This window comes from Taudactylus pleione, unplaced genomic scaffold (assembly GCF_031769625.1).
Source record: "Taudactylus pleione unplaced genomic scaffold, aTauple2 ptg000258l, whole genome shotgun sequence".
NCBI lineage: Eukaryota > Metazoa > Chordata > Amphibia > Anura > Myobatrachidae > Taudactylus > Taudactylus pleione.
This window is the reverse complement of record NW_028284660.1, coordinates 1328007-1355572: the sequence shown is the minus strand read 5'-3', so window position 1 is coordinate 1355572 and position 27566 is coordinate 1328007. Positions and strand designations below refer to the sequence as shown.

General features: G+C 45.6%; 1 protein-coding gene across 1 annotated transcript in view; it reads right to left on the bottom strand.

The window, feature by feature from the left end:
* The window catches only part of LTBR (lymphotoxin beta receptor), an 89842-nt gene that overhangs the window by 31160 nt on the left and 31116 nt on the right, over positions 1-27566 (bottom strand). Inside the window, exon 2 of the mRNA XM_088480932.1 lies at positions 10542-10629. Coding sequence (XP_088337058.1) covers positions 10542-10629 — 88 coding nt within the window. The remainder of the gene's footprint in view (positions 1-10541; positions 10630-27566) is intronic.

Below are 27566 nucleotides of genomic sequence, written 5' to 3'. Positions count from 1 at the left end.
TCGACCACGTCACTTGGTTGTTTTATAGTCAGAACTGCTCGCATGATAGCGGTAGGAAAAACCAACCACAAGAATAGCGAGCAGTTCATACGCTGTTCGATGTACTCGATTAATCTAATAAATAGCGGACATGACGTATGGTGCGAGCGGCCAGGGGGCGTATCTTTCAAAATTACGACCGCATGTTTTGTTCGGTTCATTTGAATAGCCACCCCCTTTCTCTGAACGAGCGAGCGCAAATAGCGTCCGGCTCTGAATCAGACCCACTCTCCCAATCTTCTATCCCCATACAGCATGACAGAACAGTACTCTCTCCCAATCTTATATCCCCATACAGCAGTATAGAACAGTACTCTCTCCCAATCTTCTATCCCCATACAGCAGTACAGAACAGTATTCTCTCCCAATCTTATATCCCCATACAGCAGTACAGAACAGTGCTCTCTCCCAATCTTCTACCCCATACAGCAGTACAGAACAGTGCTCTCTCCCAATCTTCTATCCCCATACAGCAGTACAGAACAGTACTCTCTCCCAATCTTCTATCCCCATACAGCAGTACAGAACAGTACTCTCTCCCAATCTTCTATCCCCATACAGCAGTACAGAACAGTGCTCTCTCCCAATCTTATATCCCCATACAGCAGTACAGAACAGTACTCTCTCCCAATCTTCTATCCCCATACAGCAGTACAGAACAGTGCTCTCTCCCAATCTTCTATCCCCATACAGCAGTACAGAACAGTGCTCTCTCCCAATCTTCTATCCCCATACAGCAGTACAGAACAGTACTCTCTCCCAATCTTCTATCCCCATACAGCAGTACAGAACAGTGCTCTCTCCCAATCTTCTATCCCCATACAGCAGTACAGAACAGTACTCTCTCCCAATCTTCTATCCCCATACAGCAGTACAGAACAGTACTCTCTCCCAATCTTATATCCCCATACAGCAGTATAGAACTATACTCTCTCCCAATCTTCTATCCCCATACAGCAGTACAGAAGAGTACTCTCTCCCAATCTTATATCCCCATACAGCAGTACAGAACAGTACTCTCTCCCAATCTTATATCCCCATACAGCAGTACAGAACAGTACTCTCTCCCAATCTTCTATCCCCATACAGCAGTACAGAACAGTACTCTCTCCCAATCTTATATCCCCATACAGCAGTACAGAACAGTACTCTGGGTCTCATTCAGAGCCGCTCGTAAGCGGCCGTTCGCTCGTTCCGAGCGATGTTCGCACATCTGCGCACGCGTACGGTTTGTAATACGCATGCGCGAACCAGTCAGTGCGGCCGAAAATTGTTTGTTCGCTAAATAGCGAATGCCTGCTATTTTGAGTGACAGGAGGAGGCGTATGTGGGTGGTAACAGGGGAAGGTGCTTGAAAACGGGGAGTGGAATTCAGAACGCAGGCGTGCTTAAAGGTCAAAACGGGCGTTTTAAGGGAGTGCATAATTAATACAGCAGCGTCATTGACCACGTCACTGGGTTATTTTATAGTCAGAACTGCTCGCAAGATAGCGGTAGGAAAAACCAACCACAAGAATAGCGAGCAGTTCATACGCTGTTCGATGTACTCGATTAATCTAATAAATAGCGGACATGACGTATGGTGCGAGCGGCCAGGGGGCGTATTTTTCAAAATTACGACCGCATGTTTTGTTCGGTTCATTTGAATAGCAACCCCCTTTCTCTGGACGAGCGAGCGCAAATAGCGTCCGGCTCTGAATCAGACCCACTCTGCCAATCTTCTATCCCAATACAGCAGTACAGACCAGTAGTCTCTCCGAATCTTATATCCCCATACAGCAGTATAGAACAGTACTCTCTCCCAATCTTCTATCCCCATACAGCAGTACAGAACAGTGCTCTCTCCCAATCTTATATCCCCATACAACAGTACAGAACAGTGCTCTCTCCCAATCTTTTCTCCCCATACAGCAGTACAGAACAGTACTCTCCCAATCTTCTATCCCCATACAGTAGTACAGGACAGTACTCTCTCCCAATCTTCTATCCCCATACAGCAGTACAGAACAGTGCTCTCTCCCAATCTTCTATCCCCATACAGGAGTACAGAACAGTGCTCTCTCCCAATCTTCTATCCCCATACAGCAGTACAGAACAGTGCTCTCTCCCAATCCTCTATCCCCATACAGCAGTACAGAACAGTGCTCTCTCCCAATCTTCTATCCCCATACAGCAGTACAGAACAATACTCTCTCCCAAACTTCTATCCCCCATACAGTACAGTATTCCTTCCCATCTTCTATCCCTCCACATTAGTACAGTACTCTCTCCTAATATCCTATGCCTCCACAGCAGTACAGCACAGAGGGCCTGATTCAGAGGCGGACGCTCTGACCAGAGCGCTCGCTCTGAATCAGGGCCGGCCTACCTAAAATTGGAGCGGCCTCTTGGACGCTCGCAGAGCTGTGGGTTACCACCCACAGCTTATGCGAGCATCCATGATGATGGTCGCGATGGTCAAGACCATCGCGACCATCGGGCTTGCGACGAGACCCTGCGGTAGGGTCTCGTTGCCGCAAGCCCTGGAGTGATTTTGGCTCTATCAGAGCCAAAATCACTCCCACTGACATCACTAGTGATGTCAGTGGGGCCGGACCCAGACGGTAGGCGTTCTCATGGGAGCGCCTCCGTCTGGCAGCCACACCCCCGGCACGCCCACCAAAGGGGGCGTGCTGTCGATGGTGAGTCGCTCGCTGGGTCTCGCGCATGCGCACGACGGAGCTCCCTCCGTCGTGCGCATGCTCACTTGGGCACCATCGACCGGCTTGCAATGAGACCCAGTATTCTCTCCTAAGATCCTATCCCTCCACAGCAGTACAGCACAGTGGCCCTGATTCAGATCCGGACGCTCTGACAGAGCTCTCGCTCTGAATCAGGGCAAGGCTTCTTTTTTTTTTGGAACGGCCTCTTGGCCACTCGCATAGCTGTAGGTGACCACCCACAGCTATAGCGAGCGGCCATGATAATGGTCGCGATGGTCAAGACCATCGCGACCATCGGGCTTGCGACAAGACCCTTGTGGTAGGGTCTAGTGGCTGCAAGCCCCAGAGAGCTTCTGGCTCAAATTGAGCCGGAAGCTCTCCCACTGACATCACTTGTGATGTCAGTGGGGCCGCCCCCAAACGGTAGGCGTTCTCATGGGAACGCCTCCGTTTGGGCAGCTACCCCCCCGGCCCGCCCACCAAAAGGGGCAAGATGTCACTCAACATCTACAGCTCGCCCCCTTTGGTGCGAGACCCGAAGCAACGGATTGCCTGTCGCTAGCCGGGTCTCGCGCATGCGCACGACGGAGCCGGCTCCGTCGTGCGCATGCACTGTGGGCCACCATCGACCCGGTTGCGAGCGCTCAGCGCTTGCGACCAGGTCTGAATCAGGCCCACTATTCCTTCCCATCTTCTATCCCTCCACATTAGTACAGTACTATCCTATGCCTCCACAGCAGTACAGCACAGTATTCTCTCCTAATATCCTATCCCTCCACAGCAGCACAGTAAAGCACTTTATAATATCATATCACTCCACAGCAGTACAGTACTCCCTCCTCATGTCATATCTTTCTACAGTAGTACAGTACTCCCTCCTAATATTCTATCCTTGCATGGTAGTACAGTACAGCACTCCCTCCTAATCTTCTATCCCTCCATAGCAGCACTGTACAGCACTCCCTCCTAATCTTCTATCCCTCCATGGCAGAACAGTACAGTACTCACACCTAATATTATATCCCTCCATGGCAGTACAATACAGTACTCCCTCCTAATCTTCTATCCCTCCACGGCAGTACAGTACAGTACTCCCTCCTAATATTCTATCCCTCCATGGTAGTACAGTACAGTACACCCTCCTAATCTTCTATCCCTCCATGGCAGAAAAGTACAGTACACCCCCCTAATCTTCTATCCCTCCATGGTAGTACAGTACAGCACTCTCTCCTAATATTATATCCCTCCATGGCAGTACAGTACAGTACACCCTCCGAATCTTCTATCCCTCCATGGCAGAACAGTACAGTACTCACACCTAATATTATATCCATCCATGGCAGTACAGTACAGTACTCCATCCTAATATTATATCCCTCCATGGCAGTACAGTACAACACTCTCTCCTAATATTATATCCCTCCATGGTAGTACAGTACAGCACTCTCTCCTAATATTATATCCCTCCATGGCAGTACAGTACAGTACACCCCCCTAATCTTCTATCCCTCCATGGCAGAAAAGTACAGTACACCCCCCTAATCTTCTATCCCTCCACGGCAGAAAAGTACAGTTCTCACTCCTAATATTCTATCCCTCCATGGCAGTACAGTACAGTACTCACTCCTAATATTCTATCCCTCCATAGCAGTACAGTACAGCACTCTCTCCCAATCTTCCAATCCGCCACGGAGGTACAGCAGATTACTCCTTCCCAATACACTATTCATCCACAGTAGTGAAGTCCTCCCTCCCAATCTTTTGTCCATTTAGAAGAGTGAAAGACAGTGGTAAATCCCATTCTTCCAATTGTAAAGCGCAACAGAATATGCTGCGCTATATAAGAAATTGTTAATAAATAAATAAATCCTATACCTTCTTAGCAGTACAAGGCAGTGCTCCCTACTCATTTATCTAACCCTCCACAGCAGTACACATTACAGTGCTCCCTCCCAATATTATATCCATTTAGGGCAGTGCAGGACAGTGCTCCCTTTCTCCCAATCTACTAACCCTGCGAGTACATTACAGCACAGGACAGTGCAGCAGGGCTAATGCAACCCGTACTGACCACGTTTTTAAGTTATCTTCCCCGGCGGTTTGTCAGAGCAGCCGATGGTCAGCAGGTTTGATCGATACTTTCAAATCCTGAGCAAGCCTTGGTTTAGCACTTATTACAGTTGGTGCTTTAAATCCATCGGTCAAAGTCGCCACTTTTATATATAATAAAACATTTTCTGATGTCACTAATGTTACTGAATTAGGAATAACATGCAGATATAAGTGCGGTGCACAGCTCTGGTTTTTGAAACACAATTTCTATTCTTTGTCTAACACTTTCTATTATCTATCTTATTTTAACTATTTCACTGTCTGTCCCTATATTTTTAATAATACACTCAATGACAGCTATATTTTATGAACGTGCATTATCATAAGACAAATTTTTTTTCGCTTTTGGTTTTTACAATAAATTGTAACTATTTTATTTTGGCAGTGATAGCGCCCTAGAATTTTTTGACGTACATAAGGACGTATATTACTACATCAGGGGCGCATGGCCATGCGCTCCGCAAGGCCGCGGCCCTAATGTGTGCCCAATTTTGTCATGCCCCCCCGTTGTCATCATGGTAGGAGCTTGCCCAGCTCTCCTGGGGCTGCTTGGCAGCCTCCCAGCCAATCCCAGCGCAGTGGATGACACGCACACATAAGTGCGTCATCCATCAGCACTGCTCGACGGTGACACCATACGCGGGGGTGGCACTTGATGGGGCACGGACCCCCCCTGGTGATGCTGCTGAACACCCCTGTCCTCCATGAACATTTCACATTTCCTAGAATTGCAGGTCAAACCATTAAGTAGAAATGGAGATTTCCCCTTTCAGACTAGAACATAAGAACTCCCCGGCTTACAAAGTGTCCTGTTTCTTCATCGTCTAATACGTCAAAGTGACCTTTATAGTACAGTAGGTGTGTGACACTCTGGGGGAGATGTATCAAACCTTAGAGAGAGAGGAACTGGAGTAGGTGCCCATAGCAACAAGTCAGTTACTAACTGTCCTTTTACAGACTGTGCTAAATAAATGACAGTTACAAGCTGATTGACAGCTATGGGCACCTTCTTCATTTTATCTCTCTCTATGAGGGGTATTCAATATGAAACGTTAACTTCACTGTCGAAGTTAACGTTTCATATCTGAGTTTTTACCTGCGTTAAAGTATCGGGCGCGTGCCCGCTTATCCCCGTATTCAATATAAAATTAAGGAAAACGGGAGCCTCCGAAGTTGGATTTGCGTAAAGTTACGAATTTTTCCTTAAAAAAATTGTAAGACCCCCCTAAAGTTGTAAAAACATGGGGGATCACTATGGGTACCCCCGTTTTAGCCTTTAAATGAAAGTCGGGGATTTAAATAGCCGCAGCAGGTGTTTTTTCCCGACATTGAAGAAGTGATGCAGAAGAGCACTTAGGTTATTTTTTTCATTTTTTGAAGTGGTGCCATCAAATTTGGGGTACATGAAAATGGGTACTAGCATATTTTTAAGTCCCTAAAGTAAGTTTTTAAAAATTCTGCAATTGTGCACCTGCCGCTATAAATCTATTCTAGAAAGCACCTGCCGCATACTTGCAGAATAGCCCTGAACCTATTTCCCTATTGTTAATAATTATTAATTTTTTCACCCCAATTTTTAAATTAATTTTTTGGGGTGTCCCTATTTTTTTTTTAAAACTTTTTTTGACACAGTTCTTTTTTAAATGTCATTCCCAGGGGTGCAGGCTATTTTTTTTTAAGCCTGCACCCCTAAACCCCAATTCTGCACTTTTTTTCGACACCTATTCAATGGTGAAAAGTTATCTCCGTTTTTTATCAAAGACTTTTCAAAACTGCGATAAGTCTTTGAAATTGAATACGGTGTAAAACTAAAACCTGCGATAATGACGTCATAAGTGCGATATTAACGCAAAAATGATGTTACCGCTCCCATATTGAATACCCCTCTAGAGTGATAAGGTGCCAGCCAATCAGCTCCCACCTGTCATTTTTCAAACACAGCCTGTGAGATGGCAGTTGGGAGCTGATTGGCTGGCACCTTATCACTTTTCACTCTGTCTCCTAACACTGCTTAGTAAATAGACCCCTAAGGCTTGATACATCCCCCTTCAGTCATTTTTACTTCTGGAGAAAAGCCTGTGCTTGTAGTGGAGTCATACATATAGTCAGTCGCCGCCTTGCCCAGGGAATGAGGAAGTGACTGCACATACCACATGGGCGATGCTTACAGGCCACAAAAATCTGACATTAGCCCAATATCTGGGGGGGGGGAGAGTCATCGGTACCCAATGCTGGTAATACGTGCGTCATGTTCCTCTCACTTCTCTGTACAGCACTGCACAAGTGTTGGTCTTATATAAGCAGTGTGTCATAATAATTTCATAATAATAAACTTAAATTCCCCATTTTTATTTAGCCTTGTTGGGACACTCGCTGTTCTGCTTGTTGTATAGTAGTAATAGTGATACCTTTGTACATTCCGCTTTATTCCATTCCGACGCAGTGTACGGGAGATGTGAGGCGAGCACAAATCCCGTACATAGGGGGGGGGGATACATTTTGTGCATTTTCACACACACCCCTATGGGACTGTGAATTAAAATGAGCGATTTAGGAGTAAAATTGGGGCAACGCAGGGTGGCGCTGCCAGCGTTCCAATGCCGTTATAACAGCAGACTGAATCTACTTTATAATATTTACATGTACTGTACACTAACTAGAGAGGCATCGGTACATCATTACTGCTAATTATTGCAGTGCTTCCATCGATGTGTCTTACAGTTCACTCCAGTTGGGTCCAAATTAAAGTATACTAGTTATAGGGGCCAATACCCAAGGGTGTAGCTATAGTAGATGCAGATAGTGCTGCTGCTATGGGGCCCGGGTCGCCTCTGGGGCCCGGCCCTCTCCCTGCACAGAGTTACACTGACATCTCCAGAGCCCCGGATTTTCTATTCTCACCAGAGAGCTGCTGCAGGGCATCTGGGCCCAGAGCTGATCCAGGCTACAGTCGTCTCTAGCTGCTGCCTGCATGCATTGTGATGTCACAGTGCAGGTCACAGTCCTATATAAAGGATGCCCAGCTACTGGCAGCCATTTTGTGGCTATAGCCATCTCTAACTGCTGCCTGCATGCATTGTGATGTCACAGTGCAGGTCACAGTCCTATATAAAGGATGCCCAGCTACTGGCAGCCATTTTGTGGCTATAGCCATCTCTAACTGCTGCCTGCATGCATTGTGATGTCACAGTGCAGGTCACAGTCCTATATAAAGGATGCCCAGCTACTGGCAGCCATTTTGTGGCTATAGCCATCACTAGCTGCTGCCTGCATGCATTGTGATGTCACAGTCCTATATAAAGGATGCCCAGCTACTGGCAGCCATTTTGTGGCTATAGCCATCTCTAGCTGCTGCCTGCATGCATTGTGATGTCACAGTGCAGGTCAGAGCCCTATATAAAGGATGCCCAGCTATTGGCAGCCATTTTGTGGTGACATTTTGTCCTACATTGATACTCTGAGTAGTTCCTGCTTTATTTAATCAACTTTGGATAACGACTACTGATAAGGACTGGATGAAATCTTCCAATACGGTCTTGAACAGCAACATCTTCAGAAAAAGAATCCATACTTGCCTACAACCTGGCTGCTTCCTCCGGGAGGAAGCAGCAAGGTCGGTGTAGCAGGGGGCGGGGCCTGTATAGAGGGGCGTGGCTGGGCACTTTACAAGTGTTTAGGGGTGGGACTGGGGCGGAGCCACGCGATAGCGTCATTTAGGCTCCGCCCCCACAACGAAATGCTGATATTTCCGGCATTGCTATGCGGGGGGTGGGGTTATGATGACGTGATTCAGTGGGGGTTTAGCATTACATTGCGGGGGGGACTGGAAAAGTCGGGAGGCCTGCCTACTTTTCCGGGGGGCCGGGAGCGGCACCCGATTTTCGGGAGGCTCCCGGCCAAATCGGGAGAGTAGGCATGTATGAAAGAATCTAAATAACATCTTCAGGTAAGGACTAATTTTGGCCTGTCACCCTGCCCCCTTCAGACACCTCCCTCCATTTTATCTGCAGTTTTTCAATTTAGAAACGTATGATGGGTGCACATTTGTCCAATCCCCTGGGGATCCAACTCCAGACCAGACTGTTGACACAATCCTAATGGAGACCTGGACGCAGAATCAGCACCCAATATGTGTCTCTACACCTGTCCAAATTGGTGAAGATCTCAGATCTGCATCTGCTGAAAAAATCTACTGAAAGGATTGTGTCACCGTACACACTCGTCCAATCTCTGGCAGACCAACTGCCACTCACAGGCAAGGGTGTAGCTACAGTAGGTGTAGAGAATGGGGCTGCTACTGGGGCCCAGGCCGCCTCTGGGGCCCAGGCCGCCTCTGGGGCCCGGTCCTCTCCCTACATCCCTGCACAGAGTTACACTGCCATCTCCTGAGCCCCGGCTTTCCTCACCAGAGTCCTGCTAAGGAGCATCTGCTGTCACTGGCCCAGCCGCCTCTCCTCACTGACTGATTTATTAGTGAATCATAGCCTTCTTATATAGAGTCGATTATCGGATTCCTGAGTAACCCTATGGTTACACAGAATGGCCGCGTTATCTTAGACGCCGGAGCCATTTTCACTGCGTACGGGATGGCATTTGCAGGCCATAGTGATGATGCAAGTTTCGATTGTGCGAATGATGGTGGCGTCTAAAACGCCACAAGCTGTATCTCAGCATCTATGGACGCTGACAGTAGGCACCTCAGTTCTTGCACATTCTGACGCCCGGCTGTGCACCAGGGAAGGGTTTTGTAGCGGTGTTTGCATAAATTCGCCAAAGTGTAACCGCCAAAAAAAAGCAGACATGGCCGCGACTTCGTTGGAATCAGACCCTATAGGTGCGCTAGACAACAAGCCAGTTTCGTGTAAAGGTTCCAGCAGTTTCTATAGTATGCGAAGGCTGGATAAGCGTGAGAATAACTAAGAATACTAGGTTTTTTGCTGTTTGGTTAATGTCAGCCTTGTTGCTGGGCAGATTATAAGGCTGTCTGGTCAGCTGGTTGAGTGAGCCAATGATATTGCTGGAGGGAGTGGTCAGATGATCAGTATATATTGGCTTATGTGAACATAGACAGCCTCTTGGTTTCTAGAACTTTGAAACCCACCATCCCACCCGTTACTGTTTATGTTGTGTCATACTAACTATTTCTTCCCAATTCAGGGGAGGCGCAGCATGGCGGGAGTACGCTGCAGCTCAGTGGCTTTATGTGGCGTAAGATACGTTGTGGGTGCACTTGCCCTCGATGAACCTGGCGAATTTGTCCTGCTCCGCACGGGGGGACCCGGGCGCTTTTTGTACGGAAGCGTCTCGGATTGGCCCAGGAGGGAAGTGGGACCCTCGCAGCGTTAGTGCGTCTAGAGGGGGGACGTGTCAGTCGTTCCCCGAGTATTTGAGCAAAGTAAAAGCTAGAACTGAGCCCGCAGCGTCTCTTTGCCACCCTGGTTAGGTTAATTAATTATAAACAAAAGCTGTGACCTTTTAGCCAAGCTCTTGTTGTCTGTGTCGTTATTTATTAGTTTAAGTTAAGTAAGCTATACAAGGTTGTTAAGGGTTAGAAGCAATAAACCAATGTATATCTTATAGTACATGTGCACTTAGGTGCTGAAAGGAAAAGAGATACAGTAAATCCTTTTCTACTGGATGAAACCTGCGACACATCTCCTCAGACACAACTATAGGTCTTCTTCTTACCTGGGGGACAGCGAGCACAGCATTTATTCAGCTCTTCTTCATTGTACTGAGTCCCCTCGCATCGAGGTTGCTCTTCGGCTACTGTGAACTGTATGGAATAAAAACAAAATATCAGCCAATACTCACGAGGGTGCAACATACAGTATCATTCACAGTGCCTCATGCCTCAGTGATGTCACTAGTCATAGCATGGGTTATTAGTAGTCTGAATAGCAATTCAAAAAAACTGTATAGCCCCAGGCCCTTGGAAAGGAACACAATTTAAGCATCATTAATAATATTAAAACAATTCTTAAATAGATATTCCCTTGCTGCAGTTAGAAAATGGTTGCTGGCCAATATACATACATATAAAAAGGATAAAAATAACAGCGCTATAGATGTGTCTAGTGTGCGATCAGATTCAATTACTGTATGTTCATTCCAAAAACTGAAAAAGTCTATAGAATAAAAAACTTCTGTTTAATTTAATAATAATTCATATTCGTCTAGCGACCTACAACACAGTAAGTAAGGTGTGCATGCAAGTAACTAAAACAATGTATCAACACTTGACACAAAAAGATACAATTATAAATAATTTAGCTGCAAAATGTCCGTTATTCTGTAACACAACAGTTGCCTTTCGGCCTAAAAGGATCACAGTTCAAATTGAATGTTTATTAGTGCCCTAGTTGGGTGTTAACTTATATCAGATAGATTTATAATCCAATGCAGCCGTGTCCAGCTGCCAAAAGAAAATCAAATGGTTTTACTTTTACAGTTAAATTGTTTATTGAACTGGTAACAAAAACATAGTTTTGATCAATGCAATGAAATAATTATACAGTACAAACACATGAAGAGCATCCACCCGCTAGGCACAACTATAGGCCTAAATAGCATGAAGGAGAAAGATCGGATGCTGACTTGATCATAATTTGGACAACCAAATGGTAAGACAGAGAGAATTATTTCATGTCTCTAGCAGTTGATGCCTGTGGCTTGTCACGGTCCTCTGGCCCAATCAGGAGAAAAGAATAGAGGTAGGGTGGGTGCTGTTGCTAGGTGTCAATCCTATTCCCTAGAACAAAGAAAGTTTGCAGGTCATAGATTCCTGCCAACTACTGTTTGTTCGTTGGGAGATTTGCCGCCTAGCTACAGCTGGTGGGCAGACAACCACATACCTGGTGGTTGCTCGGAAGATCAGTTGGTCTCCAATAATGCTTGGCAAATGTATGCTCAGAGGACTAACAATTGGCAAACATTATGGAATGTAGGAACGTAACTTATGATACTGCACTAGAGGTGGCAACTACACAGATGAAAGTGTCCCTCAAAGGAGTTAACTGCAAGTGATAAATAACCTCGAAATAAATAACCTCACCTTTTAGTGGAGCAGTAAGTTCCAATTATGAGATAAGTTACCAAACGAAAAATTGGATTTGTCCCATCTTTGATCATAACAAAATCAACTATACGATTTTCAAAGGAGGGTGTTTTGGATCGGTAATATAAATTAAGGTTAGCCCAGCACCCCTGGCCCCTGAGGCTAAATCTAGTAATGCAAATTTTCTCAATAAAAGTACACTCTCTAAACTTGTGTCCAGGGCAGCTTAGAGGGTTAGAACAGGTTCTATATTCCAAGTACTAGAATACTGTAGATTAGAAGCGCTGGGCAGGAAATAACTCCTCTGAGTAAGCGATGGTAAAATGTCTTTTAGCCTTGGTGATGAAAAGGGAAGAAACCATAATAGCATATGGTGGCTGACACAAGGCCTGCATTATATTTGGCAGCCAGAAGTCACAGCGAACCGCATCATTGGCCACCTGTACTGCCCACTTAACTCAGAAGTGGGCGGCAGCGGCCAGGGAAGCAGCCGGCACCGGTAAACTTGGCTTCTTTTCCTGGCGGTCAGGAGCGCCATCCGATTTTTGGGAGCCTCCCGAACGTTACAGGAGAGTAGGCAAGTCTGGCCAAGTAAGTGAATTTTTACCTTGTCCCCGCAGTATTCGGGAGTCTCTCTCATCCACCCACCAGCTGTTGCTAGGCTGCAATCCTCCCGACAACCAAATGGCTGGTGAGGGATCCATGTAACAATATTATAGTATCCTGCGCTGCCTCTCTCCAGCATCCTGTTAGTAACACTGAGCCGGTGGTCACCAGGACCCATCGGGGCTCAGGGCCTCATTCAAACCAGCTTGCGTGCCCAGCAGCAGTGCCTGAATCAGGCCCTCAGTCCGAAGCGTCCCATCTGTGACATTCACTACTGCACATGCCTCCCGAAAATCGGGTGCCGCTCCCGACCACCCGGAAGGCAAGGCAAGTCTCCCAGAACCAGCCGCAGCCATCCCGCACCCCCCATTGCCGGCCACTTAGTATGCAGCCCGGGGATCAGATGACGCGATTCGCATTAAATCGCGTCATCGAAGCCCCGCCCCCCGCAGTACAGTGCCTGTATTACGGACTCTGCACAGCGGGGGGCGGGGCCACGATGACGTGTTGAGCCGTTACACCCCCCGCTCCGCCAACACCTGCTGTGCACAGAGTGTCATCCAGGCTGTCCCCTCCCGGAAGGGACAGCCTAAAGGTAGGCAAGTCTGACATGCGCGTCTTTACTACATCGCGTCCATCAGGACAGGAAGTACAGCCAGAGCCATTTCAGTGTCCAAACATAACCGCAAATGCCCTATACCAAAACAAATATACGTATAGTAGGATACCAGGTGTATTTGCCCAGCTTACATACGGGCCACTACAATACCCAGAATTACCCTAGATTCAGGCTGCTATATTTCACACAGATTACCTAACACTGTTACACCTGTGATATCCCTGTCATTTGTTACTTGCTGTTCTGCCAGATTACAATAGATCTAAGAACTGGTTAAACTGTACCACGTGTGTACTAACCGCCACCAGCACCAACACCCACATTACACACACAGTGCAATCAGTAACCTGGCCAATACATGTGTACCTGGGGTCAACTTCTTATCTGGAGGACTAATGCACTCAGCACATGCCACTGCGCATATCTGTGACAGTTTACTCTGCTACTACCTGCTATCACCATACTGCTCTGCTACTACTTTCTGGTGTCACCATACTACTCTCCTACTATCTGCTGTCACCATACTACTCTGCTATTGCTCTCTGCTGTCAGCCCTCTACTCTGCTACTACTATCTGCTGTCACCATACTAATCTGCTACTACTATATGCTGTCACCATACTACTCTGCTACGACTATCTGTTGTCACCATACTGCTATGCTACTACTACTATCTGCTGTCACCATACTAATCTGCTACTACTATATGCTGTCACCATACTACTCTGCTACTACTATCTACTGTCACACACACTACTCTGCTACTACTATCTGCTATCACACACTACTCTGCTACTACTATCTGCTGTCACCATACTACTCTGCTACCACTATCTGCTGTCACCATACTACTCTGCTACTACTATCTGCTGTCACCATACTACTCTGCTACTACTATCTGCTGTCAGCATACTACTCTGCTACTACTATCTGCTGTCACCATACTACTCTGCTACCACTATCTGCTGTCACCATACTACTCTGCTACTACTATCTGCTGTCACCATACTACTCTGCTACTACTATCTGCTGTCAGCATACTACTCTGCTACTACTATCTGCTGTCACACACACTACTCTTACAACACTTCCCCAATAATCTAAGAGATCGTCACGATCTTAATTTGTCACCCTCCCTAACCACAAGATTATCAGGAAAGGTTTTGCTAAGGGAGGTATAAAGGGTGACTTTGAAGATGTGAAAGTGAATCTTATTAGGGTGTATCCAGTTTCTGTTTTACACCAACAAGGTGCCAAGATCAAAGTGTATTAAATAGCCATAAGACGTTCGGCGTACGTGCTGAAAAATGTAAATTCAAGCGCTCGCTCGTAATTTCGGACGCAGCTAATCTTCCGCCCCATAGTCTCCCAACCCCTCCTCTAGCTAACGAGCGAGCCAAATTGCGATCATACATCTCCAATTTTGCATGCAGGGAACGCTCGCACAAGTCCAAACCGGAAGTGGGCCTGTCAGATTTCGATTACCTGCTCGTTCATTCTGCATACATCCTTTAATCGTATCATGCCAATCAAGAGATCAATTAGCTTAATTGCTCTTCACATGTTTGAAATTCGTTTTTTTTTCATTTTCAATAAACTTTACTCTTGTCTATGTTTGTTTTTTCACGCAGAATACGTACGGTTTAAACAATGGTTTCCTTTATCCGAAATACATGTTTTTGTCATTTTTCCTATTGTTTTCCGTGTTTTGTCTGACGCATATTTTACTTGTTTCATTTTTTGATTTAAATTAGCTAACGCATGTCACTGCATTAAGCCAATCATAACTCACATTAGATTTTTAAGCCTGTCGAACACATGACTCATACACTAACCAATAGAATGGTTCCTGTTAATTTTCCAAATACATTAGCCAATCAAAATTATTATCTTGTCTTTATTAAAACTGTTTTTTCTAAAATCCACCATTGCCATCATGAGAGCCTCTGCGTTCACCAGGCGGGAGCTTCCTGTACTGACGGAGGTAATGGACCGGCGGATAACCAGCCAGCCTCCCCCCATCAGCAACAGAGAGAAGCGATCTGCCTATGCGGAGGTTCGCCGCCGCCTGCGCTCCTTCGGCTCACGACGACAGATTGGCCAGCTGGAGCGCAGGTGGTCGGATCTTCAACGCCGCACGCCACGCTTGCTGGCATGTTTTAGACAGCGTATAGCTGAAAGTAAGATTTTTTTTTTTCGTTTTCCTTTTTTATTTTGCGGCCCTATCTGCGTGTGCATGTTTTCATTCTTGCCCTGTTTGTTTATTTACTACATATCTGCGTGTGCATGTTTTCATTCTTGCTGTTTGTTTATTTACTACATATCTGCGTGTGCATATTTTCATTTTTGCCCTGTTTGTTTATTTACTACATATCTGCATGTGCATGTTTTCATTCTTGACCTGTTTGTTTATTTACTACATATCTGCGTGTGCATGTTTTCCTTTTTTTTTTTTTTTTTGTTAATAATTTTTGAGGATGTTTTCAAGGTTAAAAATTAATCAAACCTTAAATTGTTATCCATCATTTAGGGGCAGAGCGCAGACTACGCTGTCATTGGCAGCGACGCCGTCGGCCACGTCCCCTATCCCCAACTCCCAGCCAATCCTCCTCTCCCCACCCTACCCCTAATTCACCCTCCAACCCAGCCTGGCCAGACCCAGACGCCCCTCCCTCTAGGATACTTCCCATCCCTCAAAATTCCCCCTCCCCTCAACCCCCTCTCTTTTCATCACCCTCCCCTCCAACCACCCCTCTCTTTTACACCCCCTCCCCCCCCTTCAGAAATCACCCCTCCTCCAACAGACCTGCATTGGCCTACCTCCGAGGAGGACGATGGTGGGGCTACAGGTCCAGGCGGCATTGTCAACGGTATGTTTCCCTTTTACCTTTTTTTTTTTTTTTTTTGGGGGGGGGGTGTTATCCTTTGCCTGTGCATTTTTCAAATTTTACTTATTTATAATGTTTGTTATATATATCTTGGTTTAAAAATGTCTATGATGTTTGCCCCTTACACATATCACACATGTCCAAACACTCATACTTGTATCTCTTGTTTACGGTACCCACCAAAGTAGTTTTTCTGCGTACTTCTCATTTTTTACAATTTTTAGTTTTCTGAGTCATTTTTGGGAATTTACTTGGGCCAAGAATGTTGGCTTTGAATTGTAATGTTTGACCAAATTGTCACTTTTTGTAAAGTTGCATTTCCTTTGGCAGTTGTTTGTCAAACAAAATTAAGTTTTTTTTTATTAAGCACCTCAATTTTTTAACCCACAGAGGACCAGAAGCGGCTGACGGAGGCAGCAGCGTGTGTGCAGAGGCTGAGGGGCCATGTTATAGGCATGCTGGTGGTCCTCGATCACATGGCGGGGATCCTGCGCCATTAATTTTTTTGTTTTTTCAAAATTTGGAAATTTTTTCAAAAAATAAAAAAACAAGTTTCGTTTAAAGTCTCATTCCTTCTCTGTAAATGTTATATTGTTTAACCTTACATAAGTCGACTATTGCAGCAAGTATTTTAAAGTAATGTAACTTAGATTGTAGAAAGCTGAATTATGTAAGCAGGCACATTCAACACCTAACAATACCAATAGGTTTGTAGAATATTCTTTTTTTTTTTTTTTTTTTTTGGGGGGGGGGTAACGTAAATATTAAATGAAACCTGTTTAGGCCGAGATTTGAAAACATACTGATTCACCATAATACCTTGGGGTGTTTGATTTGAGCCACTAAGCATGGTAAAATACTGCACAATTTAAATAATTACAGGATTAGCCCTTAAGCAAGTTTTCATTTTTTGAACCAGGTTACACTTGCATGTAATTTAGAAAGGAAATGTTTTTTTTAACGTAACAATAATTTATGTAATCAAAATTAAGAAACACAAAGTGATTAAGGACAATCAATACACACAGTGAAAACACTCTTCAAAAATCAGCCTACACCCAAAATATAAAAAAACAAAACAATCAAGAACTGTTTGACGAAGTAGCATGCCAACATGATTCCACAAATGAGTTGACGACAAATTTGGTCCAGAAGTTAAATCCAATGTGTCCACATGAAGTCAATTTTTACGATCAGGTAGTAGTCATGGTTTTCATGAAAAATATTATGGAATAAAACACACACAAAAAAAAAAGTTAAAATTGTTAATTACATTATTACATGTCTACATTGTGTCATCTAACTTCATTTGGGACAATAATTACCTAAAAAAAGGGCCACAACATCATCGCGTATGGCCACCCCACATACTGACCTCCGACCAACCTCGGGGGGGCCATCCTCAGGCAAGGCATCCTCTGGCTGCATTGGGACACCACTCCTTATGGCGATGTTGTGAAATATCCCACACAGGACCACAATTTTCGAAACCATATCCGGCAAATACATGAGCTCGCCACCAGAGCGGTGGAGACATCTGAATCGGCCTTTTAAAAGGCCGATAAAGCGCTCCACCACTTGCCTGGTGGCTGTAAGTGCGGAATCATACTCACTTTGTGGCCCTGGTGTGGGAGCCAAATAAGGAGTGAGCAGCCAGGGCGTGCAAGGGTAGCCACTGTCTCCTGTGAAAAAGAAGTTACAAAATCAGGATCACTGTGTATCAAGCTTTGCATTGGTATCTAAAAAAGGTCTCCACTTACCCAGAAGCCACGCATCACCAGCTTGTAGGTTGTTTAATTTATGCCAAATCCCTGATTGCCGGATGACGAATGAGTCATGTGCACTCCCGGGTAATTTTTCGATTCAGGGACAGGATCTGGAGGGAGGCATCACATACCACCATTACATTCAGTGAGTGATAGTGTCTTCGGTTCCGAAAAATGGCCTCCAGCCATGCTGGAGGCTGAAGTGGTATGTGAGTACCATCCACAACCCCTATGATATGTGGGAAGCCAGCTATTTGGTAAAAATTGGCCTTCGCCACACTAAGGGAACCCATATCCAAAGGCATTTTAATAAAATGATGGAGGTGCTTGAAAAGGGCCTCCATCACTGCCCTCAGGATCCTTGAAAAGGAAGATTGGGAGATTCCCGCAACTATTCCCACCGTGGTTTGAAAGGATCCTGAGGCACAGAAATGTAACACCGCCATAAATTGCGTAAGTGGTGGTATTGCTGTAGGACTGTCAATTTGCCGCTCAAGATCACTCTCTATTAATGAGAGAGTGTCTATGATGATTTGGGGCGGAAGACGGTAGCGCCTTAACACCTCATCATCGGGTATTCCAAAAAGGGTGACACGTGTTCTATATATCTGGGGCCTTGCACGCCTACGAGGCCTACGCCTGGGACGAGATTGAGGTTGGTCGGCTTCCGGCAGCATGGCCACAATAATACGACCAACATCAACCTGAAATGGTAAGAATTGTAGTTAAGGTATGTTGCCCGAAAAAAAGACAAAAAAATACTTATCTTTACGATAAAATCCAAAGATGCTTACATGCCGGGGTATTGTCATGATTTCAAAAACCTACATTTCAAAATACCAAAAAAAGTTTAGAATTTGGGGTGGCCATTTTGTAATCTTGTGTTTTTTGAAAATGGTCCAAAATAAAGGGGGGAAACACACATTTCGAACAATAGTAAACCTACATTGAGAGGACTTCCACAATTTGCCCAAAAAAAAAACAACCAAGAATTTGAACGCTAAATGGTTCGCATTTTTACAAGGGGAATAAAGCCTACAAAAGTGCGCTAAATGGTTTGCATTTTTACAAGAGGAATAAAGCCTACAAAAGTGCGCTAAATGGTTTGCATTTTTACAAGGGGAATAAAGCCTACAAAAGTGCGCTAAATGGTTCGCATTTTTACAAGGGGAATAAAGCCTACATAAGTACGCTTTTACAAGGGGAATAAAGCCTACAAAAGTGCGCTAAATGGTTCGCATTTTTATAAGGGGAATAAAGCCTACAAAAGTACGGTAAATGGTTCGCATTTTTAACATCTCCAAAAACCATACAAAAAACCTTAATGAGCCCAAAATATGCGAAGAACAATACATGAACATTTTACAATCAAGTTAAAAACAAAACTTACCAATACACGATAAATAAGTCACAGAACAAAAACGTCATTGGGGCACAGCCAAAAAAAACCTACAAACAAAAAAAACAAATATTATTTTTGGACCCAAAAAAAAAAATGTAGATCCATATTTTACACAAGGATGACGGGAAAAAACTTACACAAAAAATACACCACAAATAAAATAACCACACCAAAAAATGCAAACGGAAAGTTGGTTAAAAAAAACGCCTCGAACACACTCCAAAAAACCTCCTCCAAACACTACTCCCTCCAACAATACACTCTGAACCACGTAACCTCCAACAAACAACCCCGCCACCTCGACTCGAGTCGCCAAAAGCCATAGTGTTTCGTTTCCCGCTCAAATTAAGGATGGATCATAGGAACGCACAATCAATGATGCCTTCGAATAATAAGGACGCATGTATAAATACGTCACGGAAAAAAACAACGGAAAAAAACAAACGGTCTGGTGTAGTTCAAGTTTTTTCATGAAAAATGGCTACAGACCAGCCAAACAATGGCCAAGAGGCGGCCGGTAAGTATTTCTCTCATTTCTATTCAAGGATTATTTTGAACCAGAATATAGTGAAAGATTGACATCTAAATTTAAATTAATTTAATGTAAATAGGTGTTGAGGATGACATGGAAGAGGCTGCTGGGCCCAGTATTCCAGCCAAAGCTGGCAAAAAGAAAAGACAGCCACAATTCACAAGAAAGGAGATGGAGGTTTTGGTTCAGAAGTGTGTGGACATCCTGCCACAGGCAGACAGGAATATGGGTGTAAGCCAGAAGTGGAGAATGTGGGAGGAGATAGCCAGTGCTGTCAATAGGGTGGGTGATTAAGTCCGTCTAGCCCGGGATGTCAAACGCCGGTAAGTTAAAACTTATAAAAAAAAAATGGATACAGGGCCAAATAATGCAGGAATAATGCCAACTTTTTCACCCACAGATGGCAAGACTTCAAATATCGCCTTAAGCAAAAACTGGCTGACAGGGCTAGGCATGCAAGGGGGACAGGTGGGGGTCCCACCCCTGTGTCATTGGAGCTGACTGATTTGGAAGAGCTGGCACAGGGGTGTGTGCAGGATGTGGAGGTGTTTGGTGTGTCCAACATGGATATGGACATGCCAGACTTTGCGGCTCCTCATGTTTTCCCAGGTAAATGTTGTGATGTAACCAACTCTGAAATGTTATTGTGACAATATGTAGATTCTAATGTGACTCTTTTCTCTTTTTTCTCACAGAGACACAGGCGGATGAGTCTGCTACAGAGGAGAGCTTTGGCCGCAGAATTTCTGCTGGCTCTGCAGGGGAGGAACCAGTACATCCGGCTGAGGACCCTGCAGTAGCCAGTCCAGGGCAATCCCCCTCGCAGGCAGTGTCCCTCCTCACAGAACTCAATTTTAAATCGGATTACCATACGGAGATTCTGCAGAGGATGGACGCCAGTCTGCTACGGGTGGCTGAGGCCCTGGAGCAAAATGCTGCGGCCAACGTGACCATTGGTCAGGCCCTGGCTGAAAATACCAGGGCCAACATCAGAATAGCCAATGCCCTGGAGCAGCTCGTTTGCCAGCACATGGTGGAGCCGACCTCCCTTCCTGCCGGAACATCAGGATCCTCCACCTCTGGCCCAACAACAGCCATTCCTCCAAATGTGCCTAGCCCTGTGCCTAGTCCAGAGGCCACAACATCTGCCTCTGGACAGGCCAGCCAGAGGACATCCCGGACCCGGTCTGGCGCCCACCCTACCCCAGCCAAACGGGGAAAAAAACGATGACAGCACTGGCTACTTTTCCCACACTCCTTCTGTGCTTGCCCCATATTCCTTTAGGACCAAAACTTCCCTCTCCTTTCTTGTGAATTGTTTTTAATGTGTTTGTTTAAGTTGGCCAACACTGGTAATATGTTTGTCAGAATTATTTAAGTTATTATTGCCTAACACTGCCCAAAAAGTGTATTTGCAAAATGCACCAGAAAACTTTAAAAATGTGTGTATGAAACTAAAAATTTGACAAATGTTCTCCATTGTATTGTGACATTATTTTAAAAATGGTTTAGAGTTAATCCTGGCCCACAAGCCAAAAACGACATCCAAAAAAAAAAAAAAAAAAATGGGTTTTAAAAAAAAGGGTTCTTTAAGGAACACTTTAAAATTAAAAAAAGGATGCAAATTCTCCTGGCCAAAGCAAAATGGTAAAATACACACAAACATGATGACATTATTGTTACAATAGCACAAAACCAAAAAAAAAAAAAAAGAACATTCCTACAAATGTACGCTAATTGATTGTGTAATCCTGAAATTAGCAGCTATGATTTCCACCTGCGTACGGTTTTGTGCTAACCAAAAAAACTCTCTTTTCAAAACACATTACAAGCTGGTCCATGTAATGTATGCAGTATGTACAGTAGTTGTGGGCCTGAAGCTGAGATGCACGTTCCTCTGTGTACAGTGCGTGTTCTGTGTGACTTCTCCCTGCACATGCCCTGGAAATAAATGCACTGTACACACGTACGGGGGACGCAGGGTCATACACATTTCAGGAGCATCTCCACCAGCGGCAGAAGCTGTGTCACTGGTTGGTAAAGGGGTGTTCTCATGTAAGTTCAGTTAGAGGGTGCTGACACAACTGTGAGGTGACCAGGAGTAGATGGAAGCATAAAAACACCTGCGTTCCTGCATGTCATTAGCAGACAGCATATGCTGGTATAAGTCTGCATTGATGGTATGATCCCTCTCCTTATCAGACTCTCCACCTCTACAAAACGTCACATGGGCTCTCAAGACCCACTTATTGGCCTTCCAGTTCTCACCCCAACTCACTGCTCTATGCTCCTTTGCCCCCCTCTGTGTCACCCCGTCCAGGGGCATATCTATAATGGGTGCAGGTTGTGCAGGGAACACGGGCCCCTGGGTCCAGGGGGGCCCCGCACCTCACACCCTGCACCCATAATAATACTTACCTCTCCGGAGTCCCACGTCGGTGCGGGCATCCAGTGCTGTAAAACGACTGGAAAATGGCCGCGGAGGCCATTTTCCCGGTGACCTGTGCAGACACTATAGACTTTGGGCACACTCTAGTGCCCGGAGTCTATAACTCCGGCGCTGGCCGCGCACAGCTCAGTGCGCTGCCAGCCGCCGGGCGGAGAGGAGGGGGCCTGTGTCGGAGACTGCACACGGGCCCCCTCCTCTCTAGACATGCCCCTGTCCCTCCCCGTTAGAATGTAAGCTCTGATGAGCAGGGTCCTCTTCATTTATGTGTTCTTCCTTCCCTCACTTATACCATCATCCACCCCCCACCCCTCCTGCCACAAACACACTGCCTACAATGGCATCTATCCCTTGGCTTCTGCTGCCCAGTAGTGCATTTGGGTATTTTGGTATAAACCTTGTCCATGTCCTGCAGTGTTCTCTACAGTAAGTCACTTTTCTTCTTGTGTTTTTCACACTGTTTCTGTTTATGTACTTGGTGAGGCACTTGTAGAGCCCTTCTGGTGTCATATAAATATAGGATAATAATAATAAGTAGCAAACTATGCATATGGACACGTATCAGTCTGCATACCACCAAATATGCACATTTTTATCCACGTACGCAATGCAGAAGCATCTACGGACAGTTGGCGTTCAATGCACAATCATTCTTAGTTGAATTCCACGGGCAAGTTCCAAATAAACAACATTAGGAGGGGAGAGGAAGTATAGAGCAATTTCTCACCATGACATAAAAATAAGAGCTGTCAGCAAGTTATGTACCAATTACTTCCCTTTTTCCAAATACAAGTAGCTGAAAAAGAAAATTTGGAGGGTTTAACAAGAATAATAAGGGGCCTATTCATCATCACTTATTTTTCACAAAAGCATGTGACAATTAACAATTTCACATACGTACTTTAGTAAAAAATGAGTTTCAGGACTAGTCATCACGTTCCGAAAAAGCATTTCAGATGGCGTTCAGCCCCTTCACAGGCTGCCTGTTTACACGGCAGCCTGTGAAGATTTACAAGGCACCCACAGCAGGGGGATCTATTCAGATCCCTCCCCTGCTATGTCTGCACTGCAGAGCCCTAGAGCTGAGCGCTCCAGCACCGCAGACATGTGACCCGGACTCACAGAGAGAAGACAGGTGAGCCCTGGTCGGGAGAGGATGCGGCGGCGGGGGGGGGAATCACAGTGAGGGAGGGGGGGACGGGGAGAGACACACAGCGGTGAGGAAATCCTCGTGGATACCTCAGCTGCAGGGGAAAAAGTATCACTTTTCTGAAAAGCTGATGCCGCAAAGAGAGCGGTTTTTCGGAGGTGATACTTTTGTCAGGGAGGCATGATGAATGAGGCATGATGAATGAGGCATGATGAATGCCTCCAAAACATCTTTTAAACTCTCAGCGAGTTTAAAACATAATTATCACTAATGATAATTATGTCAGGATGAATAGGCCCCTAAGTTAGAAGAGAGCACACGAGCTGGAACAGGGGACAGACTAAGTAGTGACAGTAAAGTTCAGCTAATGTTTGGATAAACAGGGCTGACAGCTGTGTATGGCCCAATTATACATTTATCAGCCTCTGAATTCCAGCTACTTACTGAGCAGCAGAGATTTGCTTCAAGAATCAATGGATGAAAGTATTGTCTGCATTAGCCAGTATGGGCATAAAAAGCATATAATAATTACATGCAGGGGAGGGGGTGCAATAAAGATCAGGGTAGGGTGGGACGGGAGACGGGAGAACATTTAAACAGATGTTTTGAAATGAAAACTGCCATGTTACAACATATATATTGTGATATAGTCGGGGTAAGGGGTTCCTCTCCTGGGGTAGATGGGCACCTTCTTACACACAGCAGCCAGGAAACAGCACACCAGTCCAGGGTTTTCATGCAAACTGGTTGGAACCAGTTTTATTGTGCAATTTACACAACAAAATAAACAAAACATAAAAATAAATCCTAGCCCGTCTGGGCACTAACTAGACAGGTTATTCCCTCTCTACAAGTGGCAGGGCCTACTGCCTCACCACAAACACAGCACTTTCAAATATCACAGTGTCTCTGAACAAACCTCAGGGTCTGTTTCTCCCCAGGGAATGTGAGACACTGAACCCAAACCTAACACAGTTTATCTGAGCCACTTCCAGGTGCAACTACTAATCAGCATGCTCTCAGACTGAAAGGCCCAACACCTGGAATGGCCTGTGGATGGAACCCTCCCTTCTCTTCTCACATCCACACCCCTAGGATCCATTATCCGGCTTTTACCAAAAGCCGACACTTCTGGTCTGTTTGGCATAACAGACTTTTCCTGGGGTTTTTAAAACACATATGAAAGGAATCTGGGATACACATATATGGCATCCCAGACTTCTCCAGTGCTTCTACCACAATATATATATATATATATATATACACTATGTAGACAAAAGTGATTGGACACCCCCACATGAGTGAAATGGTGTGCTCTTGGACAGCGGTACAATGGCGGCGAGTGTTATGGAGTGACGAATCACGATTTACACTTTTCAGATCAGATGAACGTGTTTAGGTATGGCGATTGCCAGGAGAACGTCTGATGCCAGATTGTACAGTACCGACAGTAAAGCATGGAGGTAATGGCGTTATTTTGCTGTGGGGCTGTTTCAGCTGGTTTGGCATGGGTCCACTAGCTGTAATGCATGGTCACATTAACTCTGAGAAGTATAGAGAGAATTGGAGTGATGGGTGCGTTCTAGGCCAACTCGACCTTCTTCAGTGTCACAGTTGGTCACTGTACATAAGGCGGAAAGGCAGAACATGGCGCCTGCTGCTGTCCAGGAACTTGTGGACAGTTTGCCAAGAAGGGCATCTGCAGTATCACTGCACGTGGTGACCTACAAAGTACTGACGTCAATAACATCCCGTTGATCTATTTGCTGTCAGTGTCCAATCACTTTTGTCTACATAGTGTGTGTATATATATATATATATATAATATATATATATATATGTATATATACTGTTTATATGCAATGTGTAAGTAAATGACAAAAACACATATGACAGTAAGTAAAGTCTGTAGTCATCTAATGCTGCTTTGCCAGTGTTCATCTCCTCTGTGCCCCCTTCTATGAATAAGGAGACGCAGTGAAAAGCCCCTTTATCACTGTAAAGAGGGATTATCACTGCTACATTTCTCCGCTGCTCTGCATAGTAGAATAATGGTAAATGGGTTCTAAGCGCATGTGTGCGGCATCCAATCACAGCAGAGAGAGGCTGGGGGTAGCCCGAAGCTTGGGGATTGTAATGAGCAATGATGATCCATGAGCAGTCACAGTATTAATCATTACTTATTTTTGTATTATTTGTGCTTTACGATCTGCAGTGGACAAAACAAAGGGCCTGATTCACTACGGATCGCTATTCTGCTTTTATGCACGCAACGCAGTTGCTAATATCAGCGGTGACATGTAAATGTTTGCATTCGCATTGCGATCGTAGCCTGACATAAAGACGCCCACTTCCCCTTACATCCGTATACACAGCGAAACAATCGGTAACATCGGACAGTTAATGAAGCTCAGACCTCACTCAGGAATTGCTTACTTCAGCGCACACTATGAGGCCGCAGGCAGCGTCTGGTATCGCAGTGGCTAATTTACGCACGCCCCTGCAACGGCGTTGATACGCACTGGCACGCCTGCGTTCGCTTCGTCACCACCCACAAACGGCACTTCCTGTCAATCACTCTTCCACGGGTCTGCGTATACTGTGGGATCGCAGTTCCACTCGCAGTGGCTAGTTCGCGCACGTGCTCTGTGATGCATTCGCAGAACGCAACAATCGCCGGATTGCGTGCGTATAAGCAACTGCGTTTTTTGCTGAATCAGGCCGAAAGGCCGCTGAGAATCCGTGGTGCCTGTGCTAATCACCTTCTGCTGCTATAGCATTAGTCATCAATGCAAATGTCAAACCGCAGGATGATCCCAGTGACCTCTTTTCCTGCTGTAATATATCTGCCAGATTTCCCTAACAGGGGGATTTTCACATAACGCTCAGAGACGCAGCATGACGGAGAATCTCCCATAAATCTCTCGCATTTATCTTAAAGGGGACGTCTGTATTTTTTTTTTTTTTTAGGGCTTCTAGAATTTACAGTTGAATGAAACAATATTTGCTTCCTGGGTTCTCAGCATGAAAACACCAATCTGACGGTCACACTGCGGCACTGCTATATCATCTTCCTCATTCTTATCTATATTGGATCAGGAAGACGACAGCATGAAGGATACAGGGGCCAGAGGGGAAATTGTCCTTGGCCCACTCTTCTATTTGTAGAGGTGATTACTCCACATTCCGTACAGTACTTCATTTATTGTAATGAGCAGTGGGCCTGATTCAGAGCCGGATGCTCTGAACGAGCGCCCGCTCTGAATCAGGGTGTTTTGTTTTTGTTTTTTGTTACCACCCACAGCCTATGCGAGCGGCCATGACGATGGTCGTGATGGTCAAGACCATCGCGACCATCGGGCTTGCGACGCGACCCTTGCAGTAGGGATCTCGTTGCCGCAAGCCCCAGAGTGCTTTCGGCTCTAACAGAGCCGGAAGCACTCCCACTGACATCACTTGTGATGTCAGTGGGGCCGGCTCCAGACGGTAGGCGTTCCCATGGGAACGCCTCCGTCTGGGCAGCCACACCCCCGGCCCGCCCACCAAAGGGGGTGTGCTGTCACTCAACATCGATAGCACGCCCCCTTTGGTACGAGACCCGGAGCGACGGTTTGGCCGTCGCTATCCGGGTCTCGCGCATGCGCATGACGAAGCCGGCTCCGTCGTGCGCATGCACACTGGGCCACCATCGACCCGCTTGCGAGCGCATTGCGCTCGCGAGCGGATCTGAATCAGGCCCAGTGCTCAGTATTAACCCATTAATAAATGTCACTTGCTTATATTAAATTAAATACGGAAGATCTAATCAGAAGGATCCAGATGTAACAGTCATCGCCTTAGTTATTTGCAGAAGGCTCCATTGTTTATACACCTGAATTCCAAATAATTCTCAAACAAATCCCACTTTCCTACCATATTATCTCCCCTTTGGGAAATCCAACCAGCAGGTGAGAGCGTGGCAGCGCGTTTCGCCTGGGCATAGCCCCCTCCACCCATTTCACCAGGGAAGTGGAAGAGACGTGAGAGGGTTCTCTGCTTGTCCAGGAGGACTCCCCGAAATTCACCTGCTTTCTGCAGCCATTTAAGCTTGGCCAGCATAAATATATGCCACTGTAGTTGTTAATGCAGCTTTAATTTGCAGCCATAAAGAAAGCCTGGGGCAGCGTTTATGACATAGAGAACGTACAAGTGGAAGAGTGTGTTACAGCATATGTGCTGCATTCTCACAGCTTCCTTTTGGCAGAAGGT